General features: G+C 43.7%; 1 protein-coding gene across 1 annotated transcript; it reads left to right on the top strand.

Moving 5' to 3' along the window:
• Window positions 1-2625: 2625 nt before the first annotated feature.
• popdc3 (popeye domain cAMP effector 3) lies at window positions 2626-13632 on the top strand. The gene is made up of 3 exons (XM_082550712.1): window positions 2626-3257; window positions 8174-8282; window positions 12194-13632. Exons 1-3 carry the CDS (start codon window positions 2656-2658, stop codon window positions 12470-12472), a joined length of 990 nt encoding a protein of 329 aa, XP_082406838.1. The 5' UTR covers window positions 2626-2655; the 3' UTR covers window positions 12473-13632.
• Window positions 13633-13751: the final 119 nt, after the last annotated feature.

Here is a 13751-nt window from a genome sequence, read left to right as displayed (position 1 = left end):
CTTTTATATCTAACGGTCACACTCAGGTGAACGCATCAGAAACAGCTCAGAGGTCAGGATCTTGCCCCTTCTAAAGTCTACTCTCTATACAGAAAAGCTTCCTGGTGCAAAACACTGTCTTCCCTTCTTAATTAATTCAGTTATCATAAATAAAACTGCTTGTTTTTAACTAATATTAATATAACAATAATAATTATCGTTAGTATTTCTGTAAAACCTCTTAGTTGTAAAATGTATTTATTTATTTTTTGCCTGTCCTGTTTTGATTCTTTTGCATCAGAATTATTGTCTAAAGGTGAAGAAAGATGCCCAACGGATTTACTTTACCAAATGGACCATCCCAGCCTTGCTGTATTGGTCTGTTTGATTCACCTTTTATTGCTTATTTTATTTTATTTTCACTTGCTCCACACGGGACAGACATGACTGGGAGAAAGAACAACAGCAGGTAAGAGGGACGGGGATAAAGGGCAAAAAACAAAAACCAACAAAACAAACAGACAAAAAATCCAAATATTGATCACCTGGATCACCTTTTGAGAAAGGAAAAAAGAGAAAACAAGGAAAAAATGAGAGCAACATAATAAACAACATCATCGCGATGATCTATGGGAATATGACAGTAAATACTAAATGTTAAACATTATTGTGCAGCACATAAGATCAACAGAACACAGTGTGCTTTGAGGTAGGAGCCAAAAAGGGTGTAGTTTGTGAGTGTGATCACCCGTGTGTACACCTGTGAGCATGGACGCGCTTGTTTATTTAAAAGGTTCATTCATGTAATGATCTGCTAGAGGGTGTGGGGGGGCCACAGCCCCGTCCTCCAGGGCATGAAGCAGGTATGGAGGAGATCAAAACTCCAGACATCCAGAGGCCCCCAGAACACAAGAGACCAAGGAAGACCAACAGAGGGGCAGCTGCGCCACTGTCCCAGAAAGAGCTGAGGAGAGTCCCAGATGAGGGCTCACTCAGCAGCCGCGGAGCAGAAGCCAGGGGGAGTTGCAGTGACGCGCCCGTGAGCTCCGCCGGCAGCCAGCCGTGCCTGAGTGACCGAGCCCCAGGCCGAGAGGCCGGGGGCACCCCACCTCCGAAGTGGCCCGAGCGAGCCCCAGGCTCCAGGCCCCGATAAGCGGCCGCCAAGGAGTGAGCCGGTGTGTACCATGTGTACACCGGCATGTGTGTTCTAAGGTGCATTTAAAACCCAGGAGGGCATGGAGCTACCTGCCAGAGAGCAGCAGGTAAGCGCATGGTCCCTCCTGCTAGCCCTCAATGTCTACGTGTATTTAACATTGAGAGGTGGGCAACGACACCAGGGGTGAGGTGTACACCCTGATGGACATCTGGATGCTGTGTAGCGTGCCCACCCCCAAGATCCTATATGTATGTGTTATGAGAGTGTGAGTAATGTGAATGTCTAAGTTGTGGGATAAAGTTGAGGCACAGGAAGCCAGAAGGGGACAGAGGGGGGGATGCCTCCTCTGCACCCTGGTGAACCACCTTTACCCCAAGGCCCTGCATGTGTGGGTGATTGTGGTGGAGCGGGAAGAGGGAGGCAGCTGGAGATGGGGAGGGAAGGAAGGGAGGGGCAAGTGACCCCTTGTAAAATGTATTAAATGTCTTGTTGGTGTCAGTCAAATCAGATTAACAGATGCATGAAGCAGATTTTAAGCAGTTTTATCTCCTCAGTGTCACATCACAGCCTTGGTGTGTGTCTGTGTGTGTTCTGTTTGTTATGCCTCAGGTGTCAAGCAGTGGTTAAAGGTGTTTTTCTTTGTTTTTTCTTGTTAATAACTGTTTTTCATGCTTTGATTTTTGTCAGTGAATGTAGGTTTGTGATTAAAATTGAATTCTTATCACCTACTTTTTTTTACCCTTCATTCAGTGATATTTTTCTACATTTAATTAGATTATCTAGAAAATAATTAAATAAGGAGAGATTGTGTGGAAATACCAAACATGATTTATTAAAGACAAAAATAAAGTAAGCCATCTGGCAATTAACTATAATGACCCATCATAGAAGAAAGAATCCCAGCAGTGAAAGGAGTTAGGAGGTGGGTTGCATGACAGTGTCTGAAAGACACAAACTAGCAGCCGAAGAGCGAGGAAGCCTTCAAATGGGTTTCTAAATACTGTCCTAATTTAACTAATGCATAAGCTTAATTTTCTATATCATCAGAATATATCTGTATTACAGCTTTTTGTGTGTGACTTTGCATTAAAACTGGGACGTGTATGTAATTGTTGACATTCCAGACTCACAAAAACTGAAATAAACTAAAACTATCTTTTGAAAAATAACTAAAACAGGACAGAACTGGAAACCTGTTTTAACATAAAAGCAGCAAACACATAACCTATAATTACTTGTGGTGTGTATCATCTCAAAAGTGTAATGGTAGAGTTTATTCTGCATTATGGGCTGTAACACTGTATAATAATAATTTACAAATAAACAGGATAATCAATCACAAAGCAACTGTTATCTACAGTAAGTAAAAACTGGTCTTTATCCTTTCATCATGTAACACGAGCTTTGTCCGCACCTGGACTCGAACCCGCGCTCTGATGGTTCCGTAAAAACTCCGTCTTTTTTTCATTGGATATAACGTAGCGATTTGATTGGTTGTTTCTGCGTTCCACCTATGAGTGATGGGCCGAGGTGTCAGCGTTTTTCTACCCGCTCTGGTGGCACGGAGCGAGGCTGGCTGTGGTGGATGTGCTGCGGGTCGAGTCGCTTTATACAGTATGGAGCCGCCCGACTTCGAAAGCATGAATTTTACGGTGGCGCCGGAGGTGTCTGCCTACCCGGTGTGCAAAGAGTGGAAAGAGGGTGCGGAAGGATCGGTGTTCCATCTCGCCAACATCTTTCTGTTCCTTGGCTTCATGGGGGGCAGTGGCTTTTACGGACTCTTCTACCTGTTCACCTTTCTCACTCTGGGCTTCTTCTGCTCCACTCTCTGGTCGTGGTCGGACTCCTGCACCACGGACTCTTTTCTGTGGAGTTTGGCGATCTTCGCGGTGTGTCTGGTACAAGTCCTGCACATGTCATACAGGCTGAGGAGCTTTTCGTTTGACAAGGACTTCCAGGAGCTGTATAGCTGCATGTTTAAAAGAGTCGGAGTGTCATTGTCCCATTTTGGGAAGATAGTGGCCTGCTGTGACGGGGAAGTCCAAACTTTAGAGAAGGACCGCTGCTTCGCCGTAGAAGGAAAAACCGCTATTGACAAGCTGTCAGTGCTGCTCTCCGGAAGGTGATTGCGCACACACGCTTGAACAGCTCAGTGTCAAACATGGTACACCCCAACATAGAGTTTAGCACAGTCATGCCCCTATTGATATTAGAACAAAGGGTGTGTTTTCTAGATACTCTTTGTCATGTGAAAGTCTTACTGACAGACTCCAAATGTTTATCTGGGTCAGGGTTACTGGGACTGATCAGGATTGGCTCATGAGCTAAAAGGTTCATTATTGTAATCTGCATTTCTAGTTCACTCTTTACCTGAGGAGTCTTTGCAGCTTTGACCGCGTAGCTTTGTTTGTTTGTTTGTTTGTTTGTTTGTTTGTTTGTTTGATCAGGCTTTAACCACAACAGCTCCATGTGTCTAAATTATGCGCAAGTAAAATGAGCACATGGTAAATTAGTATAGCTTTCAAGAGCCTAGATTTAAACATGCTTTTCATAACCACATGTCCTTGGGGAGTAAAGGCTGAATAGATTACACTGTAATGATTTGCTTTTCACTCATCTATGGACAGCAGCTTATTGAACAGTTAAATGTTTTTCTGCGGTTACTGTGAAAGCACTCGCATTAGGTGACTGATTACCTTAATGATTAGTCTACTAGTATTTTCATGTAAAGTCAATGCATTTTCATCAGTTTTTGTGCTTTATTACTTTTGTAGCTAAAAATGTACTGGAGTAATAGTTTGTACAAAACGTAGCCTAGTGCACAAACGCACATTGCAGAATTTATCATGAAATCAGTTTTACACGTATTAGAATATATGTAATATATGTAGTAGAGTGCTCTGAGGCAGTGGATGCTGCCTGTGAACTTACATTTTCAGATATTTGTTCTGAGAAAGTGAGGCAGAACACCACCACAAATTTTGGATGTTACTATGATGGAAAGAAGTAGAATTGGTCCTAGCACAGAACCCTGTGGAACTCCATAATTAACCTCAGTGTGTGAAACAGCACTACTCACACGTCTCTGAGTCCAGACGCTAAAAGGCAAGGAGCACTTGCTGCTGGAGCTATTTATGAAGTTCTGCATCACTGAGAGAGCAGCTCTCTTTTAGAGAGGCTAAAAGGTCATCGAAGGTAACACGCTCACTGCACTGAATGGAGACGGGGTGGTTCATGTATATGTTAGTTTGGTCACAGCATGTCTCTGTGGCTTCACTTTGTTTTTAAACAAATTGACTTAGTGTGGAGTGAAGTGTTTGCCCACTTCCTGATTTCCTGGTGTTTTGCATATTTGTCACACTTACATGGTTCAGATCATCAATTGATATGAGACAAAGATAACCCAAATAAATATAAAATGCACTTTTTAAATGATGATTTCATTGATTAGAGGAGAAAAGTTATCCAAACCTACCTGGTCCTGTGTGAAAAAGTAATTGCCCCTCTTGGTAAATCATTGATTAACTGTGATTAACCACATTTTCTTTGGAGAGCTGCGTTCAATTTCACTAAACACACTCAGGCCTGATTACTGGAAGATCTGTTGAATCAAGAAATCACTTGAACAGAACCTGTTAGACAAAGTTAAGGAAGGCTAAAAGATCTCAAGAAGGAACACATCATGCCATCTAAAGAAAAACTTGAGAAAAAAATCACTGATATCCATCAGTATGTTAAGTGTTACAAAGGCATTTCCAAGGCTTGGGACTCCAGTGAAACACAGTGAGAGCCATTATACACAAATGGAGAAAACATGGAACAGTGATTAGCCTTCCCAAAATTACTCCAAGAGCATGTCGAAGTCTCATCCAGGAGGTGACAGAAGAACCCAGAACGGCATTAAAGAACCACAGGCTTCACATTTCTCAGTTAAGGTCAGAGTTCATGATTTAGAGACTGGGCAAAAACAGGATCCATGGGAGAGTTCACCAAACAAAAACCATTGCTGACCCAAAAGAACACAAAGGCTTGTCTCACATTTGCCAAAACAAACATCTTGATTGACCCCAAGACATCTGTGAAAGTATTCTGTGGACCGATTCAACTATTTGGAATGTTTGAGTACCGTTACATCTGCCATAAAACTAACACAGCCTTTCAGAAAAGGAACAGTCCTCAATTACTGAATGGTTGGAAGTGATGCAAATTATATAATGTGGGCTTTGTAGTTACCAGATCTTAAACTAAAAAAAACACCATTATGAAATTAACCAACAGTAAAATATGGTGGTGGCAGTGGGATGATCTGGGGCTGTTTTGCTGCCTCAGGACCTGGAAGACTTGGAACCATGAATTTTTCTACCAAAATATCACGAAGGAGAGTGTCCGGTCCGGTTTGTGATCTCAAGCTGAAGCACACTTGGGTTCTGCTGCAGGAAAATGATCCAAAACACAACAGCAAGTCCACCTCTGGCTTAAGAAAAACAAGATGAAGACTTTGGAGTGGACTATTCAAAGTCCTGACCTGTTATTAACCTCTGTCTCTCTTCCACAGCATGTCTTTATCCTGTCTTCCTTCTCTCACCCCAACCAATCACAGCAGATGGCCCCGCCCCTCCCTGAGCCTGGTTCTGCTGGAGGTGTCTTCCTGTTAAAAGGGAGTTTTTCCTTCCCACTGTCGCCAAAGTGCTTCCTCATAGGGGGTCATGTGATTGTCGGGTTTTTCTCTGTATGTATTATTGTAGGGTCTACCTTACAATATAAAGCATCTTGAGGTGACTGTTGTGATTTGGCGCTGTGTAAATAAAATTGAAACTGAATCTGATTGAGATGCTGTGACATTTAAAAGGCAGTTTATGCTTGAAAAGCCTCCAGTAAAAGACTCATTGCCAGTTATCGCCAACACTTGAGAGCAGTTGTTGCTGCTGAGGGTGGCCCAACCAGTTTTTAGATTTATGGGTACTTATGAGCCTTGGAGATTTGGATCTGTTTTCCCTTCAATAATAAACACCTTCATTTAGAAACTGCATTTTGTGTTTTAAGCCTGGTCTAATATTTAAAATAGTTTGATCATCTAAAACATTTAAGTGTGACAAACAAACAAAAAATAGGAAATCAAGAAGGGGGCTGTATGCTCCAGGCCACTATTATTTTAAGCTGCCTGCATGCAAGTGACTTCTCATCTATATATTATAGTGAGGATGACGTCACTTAATGCTGCAAATGACATTTTCTGTTGAAAGTAGAAAACTTAGAGAACAGACAGAGCCGGAGCTAAAAATTGTCTGTTGCCTGTTTTATTTTCTCGCTGAAAGCAGACGCGATTTATTGGGATATTTTAATGATTTTACAGCTCAGTGTGCCACTCTGCAGCAGGTACACCACCTGTTAAAACTGGGGCACCAAAGCCTCATTTAATCGTGGTCACGTGATCTGGGTGTTTTTAACCACGTTTCAGAGCAGTGTTTTGAAACATCTGCACTCGCGAAGCTCGACACAGTGTTGAAATGTCTGTTTTGAACTTCCCATCTTCTGCTGCTCAACCCAAAGATGCATTTGCATTACAAATATGGCACAATTTAAGGGGAAATAAAGAGTATAAGATTACCAAGAAGCATTGTTACAACAAAGAAATACCAAACACAAATTTCCTTACTTTTTGTGCTAAGTTTAGAAATCGGAGAGGGGAAAGGTCAATTCAGAACTTGCTGGGGAATTCTCAGAATTTTACATTTTCTGTCTTTTATTTATGAAAAACAGGATAACAAGTGAACAAGACATCTCCACGATAAGAGCAAAACAGCACAGACAGCAGGACAATCATTGCACCAGGGGGAAATAGGAATGGGTGTAAGGTGAAAAATGTGTAAGGAATTTTAATCTTAAGTGTCAAAATAAAGGAAAGAACAATATAAATGCTAATAGTTACAGTAATTGAACACACGTGTTGGTGCCCAGTTTGTGTGTCACTGTGCTCCGATTGCCACAACAAACACTGTAACCCTTTCACCTTCTACCTCTTCTCTAGCTCCTCTCTCATCCTTGCTATTTCTCCCGCTTCTCATCTTTTTTCTTCTTGACGTCACTATCACTTGATATAGCTACATCACTTCCTGTTCATCTGTCTGTATCTGGAAGTCCCACAGGATCTTCGCTTGGTCATTCTCAACCTCCGTAGGAGCCGTATCCCATTTTGACCTTGGAATTTCCGTGCTATACTTAGCACAGATATTTTTATATACTATACCAACTACTTGGTTATGGCGTACTCAGAGCTTGTTTCTGAGCTGCCATAATTAGTGCCTCTGTGCTGTCTTTCAGTGCAGCTTTGCCGTGCAGGGGCCTGTCCTTCCATCATGGTTCCTCTTCTTTCTGTTGCCTTAGGTATTCACTAAACATACCATCAGTTGTGACCAGGCTATTATCCCAGCAGGGTATCTGACGCCCGGCAGGGCATAGGTGTTGATTGCCTGGATCAACATCCATGCCCAGCTGACTCCTCGGGACTTGCCTTACTCTGCAGGTATTTGGTGGTTGCAGCTTTCGTAGTCCATGGTCCCATTTGCCTGTGGGATTCTGAGGCATTTGTAGCTGTCCTGCAATGTGGTCCTCTGGCTGTGCATTTAACTCAGTTCTTACTACCTTCCCTCTTTGTTACCATCTTACTACACTTCTCTGGTCTGAATGACATGCCCATGTTCTTGTTCACTCCTGGCATACAGCTCAATGTCATCCGTGTAGAGGAGGCGGCAAACGATTGGTCCATAGTTGTACCGTTTTCATTGAAATTTCATTGCAAGTATTCCAAAAAAAAAAAAGTTTATTTCTGATATTAAAATGTCCTGGGGGCATGTGGTTGCCTGATCACCCTGTGTGATAAAATTACACACATGAAAAAAACATGTTGCACACTTATGTAGTATTACAACACTACCATTACAGAATGTTTTAGGTTGTTTTAGTTAATAACTTTATCTTTAGTGTCTACTGTTGTGAACTTGACCTATTAAAATCAACTCTTGCTCCATTGTCCAACAGAATCCGTGTGACAGTTAATGGAGAGTTTCTGCATTACATCTACCCTTTCCAGTTTCTGGATTCACCAGAATGGGACTCTCTGCAGCCATCGGAGGAGGGCGTATTCCAGGTTCATTTTGTTGTAATCCAAGCTACACATTAAATACTGTGTGTGTGTCTGTGTGTGAGTGTGTGATGCACAAATCACACATCCACGAATACATAAGGAAGATGGCTCCAACTGGCGTATCGCTACATCGATCACTACGGCCGTCTTCTTCTGTTTGTCTACCACCACTATGTCCGGTTGGTTAGCCACCACCATTTTGTCCGTCTGTATCTGGAAGTCCCACAGGATCTTAGCTCGGTCATTCTCCATCACCTTAGTGGGCGTCTCCCATTTTGACCTCGGCACTTCCAGGTTATACTCGGCACAGATGTTCCTGTATACTTGGCCACTTGGTTATGGCTGGGTGTGGGTTTAAAACATTGATTTTCTGATTAAAATTGGTTTTAGTTTTAATAAAGTGATATCGATTCCTTATATCCTGAATCGATTTTTAAATATAAATGTATTTTGCCAGAAATGCCAGAATCTCACAAAACTATTTTAACAACCACCAAACAGCTAAAACAGCAAATGAGAGCAGGTGAACGGATTCTGCAAAAAGATGTAAACACAAAGCGTGTGTCGTCACCCCGCGTCCACAGACACACCGTCGGGGCTGAAAGCCGACACCTCACAGATTCTGGTGCTGCAGGTTTCATCACTCTGACCAAAATTCACTGAACCAGCAGCAAAGGAAAATCCAAACTATGCTTAACAAACAAATAGATATCATCATTAATTCACTCTGACTTTGGCTGTTTTGTTTCCCATCTCAAATCTCTGTTTTCTGGATTATTTGCTTGCTTATTACACACCAGTCTACGTACAGCGCTGTCAGCTGCTGTTTTTTGGGGGGGTTTTAAGCGACCTCTGACAAGAAAGCCTCATTTCTGCTGTTCAATACAGAAGAAATTTTAACTTTTTAAAATTATGCCAAATTGCATAACGCTTGGCTGTGTCTCTAATAAAGCTTATTTTCTTCAGTTGTTGATCTACGGCAGAATATTTTAAGGTTATCTGCTATAAAAAGCCAGGCCAGGAAAATCTCCTTCATGTTTTTCTGTGTTTTATTCTCAGTTACTTTCACACAAAGGCTCCTCTGATGAAGTCCTACAAGTGTCAGCTTTGTTTTTATACGTAGATATAAAAATGTGCACATGTACTGATAAATGATAAAAGAATTATGTTTCTGACTGCCTGAGAAAAAATTGAATCGAATCAAATCGGTGATTGAATCAAATCCATCCATCCATCTTCTTCCGCCTATCCGGTGCAGGGTTGCGGGGGCAGCAGCCTAAGCAGAGAAGCCCAGACCTCCCTGTCCCCAGCCACCTCCTCCAGCTGGCCTGGCCCAGCTGAGAGATATAATCTCTCCAGCGTGTCCTGGGTCTGCCCCGGGGCCTCCTCCGGGCCGCCATCCCTCCCGGATGGCTGAACTCCTCACACTAGCTCACACTAGCTCTCTAAGGGAGAGGCCAGCCACTCTTCAGAGGAAGCTCATTTCTGCCGGTCACTACCCACAGCTCGTGACCATAGGTGGGGGTAGGGACGTAGATCGACCGGTAAAATGAGAGCTTCGCTTTTACGCTCAACTCTCTCTTCACCACGACGGACTGGTGCAGCGTCCGCATCACTGCAGCCGCAGCACCGTCTGTTGATCTCCCGCTTCCTTCTCCCGTCACTCGTGAACACGACCCTGAGATACTTAAATTCTTCCACTCGGGTCAGGAACTCGTCCCTGACTGGGAGTGGGCACTCCACCCTTTTCCGGCTGAGGACCATGGCCTCAGATTTAGAAGTGCTGATTCTCATTTCCACCGCTTCACATTTGGCTGCGAACCGTTCCAGTGCCAGCTGGAGGCCTTCACCCGATGAAGCCAACAGAACCACAACATCCGCGAAAAGCAGAGATGAGATCCTGAGACCACCCAGGTGAAAGCCTTCCACCACTTGGCCTAGAAATCCTGTCCGTAAAATTTACGAACAGAATCAGTGACAAAGGGCAGCCATGGCGGAGCCCATCACCCAGCAGGAACGAGTCTGACTTGTTGCGAACCAAGCTCTTGCAATGGTTTTATAGGGATTGAATAGTCCGTCACAATGGGCTAATCACCCCATACTCCCGGAGCACCCCCCACAGGACCCTCAGATGGACACGGTCGAATACCTTTTACAATAATAATAATGGATTGGATTTATATAGCGCTTTTCAAGGCACCCAAAGCGCTTTACAATGCCACTATTCATTCACTCTCACATTCACACACTGGTGGAGGCAGCTACAGTTGTAGCCACAGCTGCCCTGAGGCAGACTGACAGAAGCCAGGCTGCCATATCGCGCCATCGGTCCCTCTGGCCAACACCAGTAGGCAAGTAGAGTAAAGTGTCTTGCCCAAGGACACAACGACCAGGACAGAGAGCCCAGGGATCGAACCGGCGACCTTCCGGTTACAGATGCGATTCCCAACCCCCTGAGCCATGGTCGCCCCTTTTACAAGTCCACAAAACACATGGAGCAGTGTCCTGCATGGAGAAGGACACTAGAGGCTGAGATTAAGAGATCATGGAGGAAAGTTAGCCAACTGAGAGCCCCAAACGAGAGGTCATCCAGCAGCCACGGAGCAGAGACCAGAGGGGGTTGCAGTAACGTGCCCGCTGGCTCTGCCGGCAGCTAGCTGTGCCAGAGAGGACCGGGCCTCAGGCCCAGAGGCCTGAGGGCACCCACCCCCCCGGAAGGGGCCCAGCCAGGCCACAGGCGCCAGGCCCCACCAATTGGCCACCAGGAGTGAGCCGGTACATACTTGAGCGCCCAGCCCCAGACACCAAGAACCACCAACACACCAACGTCTGAAGGCATCGGCCACTGGCAGGGAGTGTGGTGAGGGGAGATAAGCCTCCATACCTCAGAGAGCCTGAGATGTTCCCAGAGAGGTGGAGTCTAAGACCCGACCTGACATATAGATACAGACGAGCAGGCGCACGCAGACACAAACGTGCATTCCCACCCCCATATACACAAACGAATGCTCGGCACTCACCCTGTAGCTGTTGGCATGATGACATTGTATATAATTTGGATTATTTCTTTATCTTGTCAAGATCCGTGTCATCATTGTAAATTGTTTAAGCTGCACATTACTTTGTTTGTTATTTTATTTAGTCAAATTTACTATTTGACAATTTACTTTAGTCAAAGTTTTGGTGCTTTTATTTTGAAATTCAAGCTTGCTTACAAGTTGCGCTAGTTTCCTCTTTGGGTAGAAAGAAGGAGAAAACACCTGTAAGTGCAGAAAGAATGTTTTTTTTAATTATAAGTTATGTTAAGAGGACATTAACTACACACGGTTAAACTGGTAAAGGAAACCTCAGAAGAACCTCAGAAAACCACTTCCCTGTGCTTCCAGGGAATCATACACCCGACGTGGAGACAGACACAAATAGGCACTGTACACACAATCACACTCCCCAAACACACTCTATAGGGGCAAACCGTACCCAGACCCAGCAGATGTAACCCTTCTCTCTGGGGTGGAGGAAAGCAGACCGCCTCCTTATCTGCAGTAGCAGGGAGGCCCCGCACCCCAGACCCCAATCTGACGGCCAGCACCTCCTCTCAGCCCCCCAGCCCTGACGGCTAACAGAACAGGGGTGAGTGAGGCTCAGTGTCTAAACGAGTCTCACAGGCCTGAATGCGCGCTTAAAGCCTTTTATGGTTCTTGTTTGATCTGCTGCTCACCACTAACAAGCACAAGCATACGTTTTGGACTTTTCTGTAATTTTGCACATTTATTTGTTACAATTTAATTCCAAAGACTTGTGATGACAGATTTCTTTCTTTGTCACAACAGCTTTTTCTTTATCATGCAGAAAAACAACAAAAATGTTGTATTGAGGTTAAACAAAGTTTAACTTGTTTTGTGGTTTATTCTCAGGTGACGCTGCGTGCTGATAACCCCTGCCGGTACGTAGCGTGGAGGAGGAAAAAGCTCTACCTGCTCTTTGCTAAGCATCGCTACATAGCCAAGATCTTTGCCCTGGTTGTACGCAATGACATAGCAGAAAAGCTGTATTCACTCAGTGACAAGACTTTTGACAGATACGGACACCGCTACGATCTCCGCTTACCATGTTACCCTCACATGCCGGGGACTGAAATAGAAAGGGCTGATGACCATCTGCAAGTGCCGGTGCAGAGCAGGGGGGCTCCGTAAACATACACACATGCACATTCTTCATGCGCTAAATCGCAGTGCGTGGAAGTCAGTGTCAGTCAGGCTGCAGACATGTTTGCAGACAGGTAGACCGTATACCTGAGCACGAAAACAGTCTGTAGTGTTGTTACTCACAGGGCCATAATTTATGGGGCAATGAAACTTTTGAAACTTGCTTCGGATTTTAAATCAAACGATCAAGATCTGTTAGAAGTGCAGAATTTATCTTTATTTTAAGGGGTTTAGCAAAATGATTGCATTATATGACTTATACACACTTTTATACAGTTATAGCGGCGCCAAAGAGAATGGACAGTAAATTAAATTATGGACAGTAAAAATGTAGCAGATCTAAAACTCTGGATTTGATTCTAAGTGTTGAAGTTTGGAGAGTTAATGCAAAGAGACACAGATGAAGGATGACATCATCAGGCTGCAAAGCCAACAGAAGCCCGTCAGAGAGGAACAACTTTAAGAGTGGCAAATCAACAATCGTGGACATTTTTAAGAAGGATGCATTGGCCAGCTCAGCAGTAACTGAAGGCCTGGACAGCAACTAAAAGGAATAAATTCTTTCTGGGTTTTGGGGGGTTGTTGGGTGCTGGGGTCCTGATCTTTGAGACTTTTCACTCTCATTGTTAAGTGCATTTTGTGACAAACGCACATACTCAGACAAAACACAGAAAACACAAGATTGCTGGTTTGTGTATCCATTTTTTCCTTGTAGGCGCTGCTTGTTTTTTATTGTTTTGTCTTACAGGTGCAGCAGTTGGAGACTCATTGTTCTTCTGTCACAGGACAGCAGACGTCTTAAATTCATATGATATTGACGGATTAGATCAATATGTGTTGTCAGTGGTACACTGACTGATGTTGTTCTGTGACAATAAATGATTTTACTGTGTAGATGCCAAACACAAACTTAATCAGTTTTCTAAGCACATGAGTCTGGAGTTCATTTTGTCAGTATGTTAGGAAGTCTAATGTATAAATATATTTTCAGCCTTAATGCCTCTGAAAGTGAAGTTACTGCGGGTTTGTCAACCAAACGCTTCGACAAAGATCCACACACCCAGCAGAGTCATTCAGATGCTGGTGCAGTCTCACTGCTTGTGTTGAAAAAGTTCACATATAAGAGTATTAATAAAGTATGAATAACAGAGGGTCGTTTTGTGTGATTGGATCCATTGAGGAGAAGAGAAGGAGGATCCGAGCAATTCTGACGATTTTGGAGAGAAGAAGCAAATTTTCTTAAGAACTTCTGCTGAAAGTTAACCTT

The sequence above is a fragment of the Aulonocara stuartgranti genome (genome assembly GCF_965226115.1).
Source record: "Aulonocara stuartgranti genome assembly, chromosome: 11".
Lineage (NCBI taxonomy): Eukaryota > Metazoa > Chordata > Actinopteri > Cichliformes > Cichlidae > Aulonocara > Aulonocara stuartgranti.
This window is presented reverse-complemented; position numbering and strand designations above follow the sequence as displayed.

Coding starts and splice junctions, on each gene's coding strand:
- popdc3 (XM_082550712.1), top strand. CDS start 2,656: ATGGGCCGAGGTGTCAGCGTTTTTCTACCCGCTCTGGTGGCACGGAGC. Junction 3,258..8,173: donor TCAGTGCTGCTCTCCGGAAG/GTGATTGCGCAC, acceptor ATTGTCCAACAG/AATCCGTGTGACAGTTAATG. Junction 8,283..12,193: donor CGGAGGAGGGCGTATTCCAG/GTTCATTTTGTT, acceptor GTTTATTCTCAG/GTGACGCTGCGTGCTGATAA.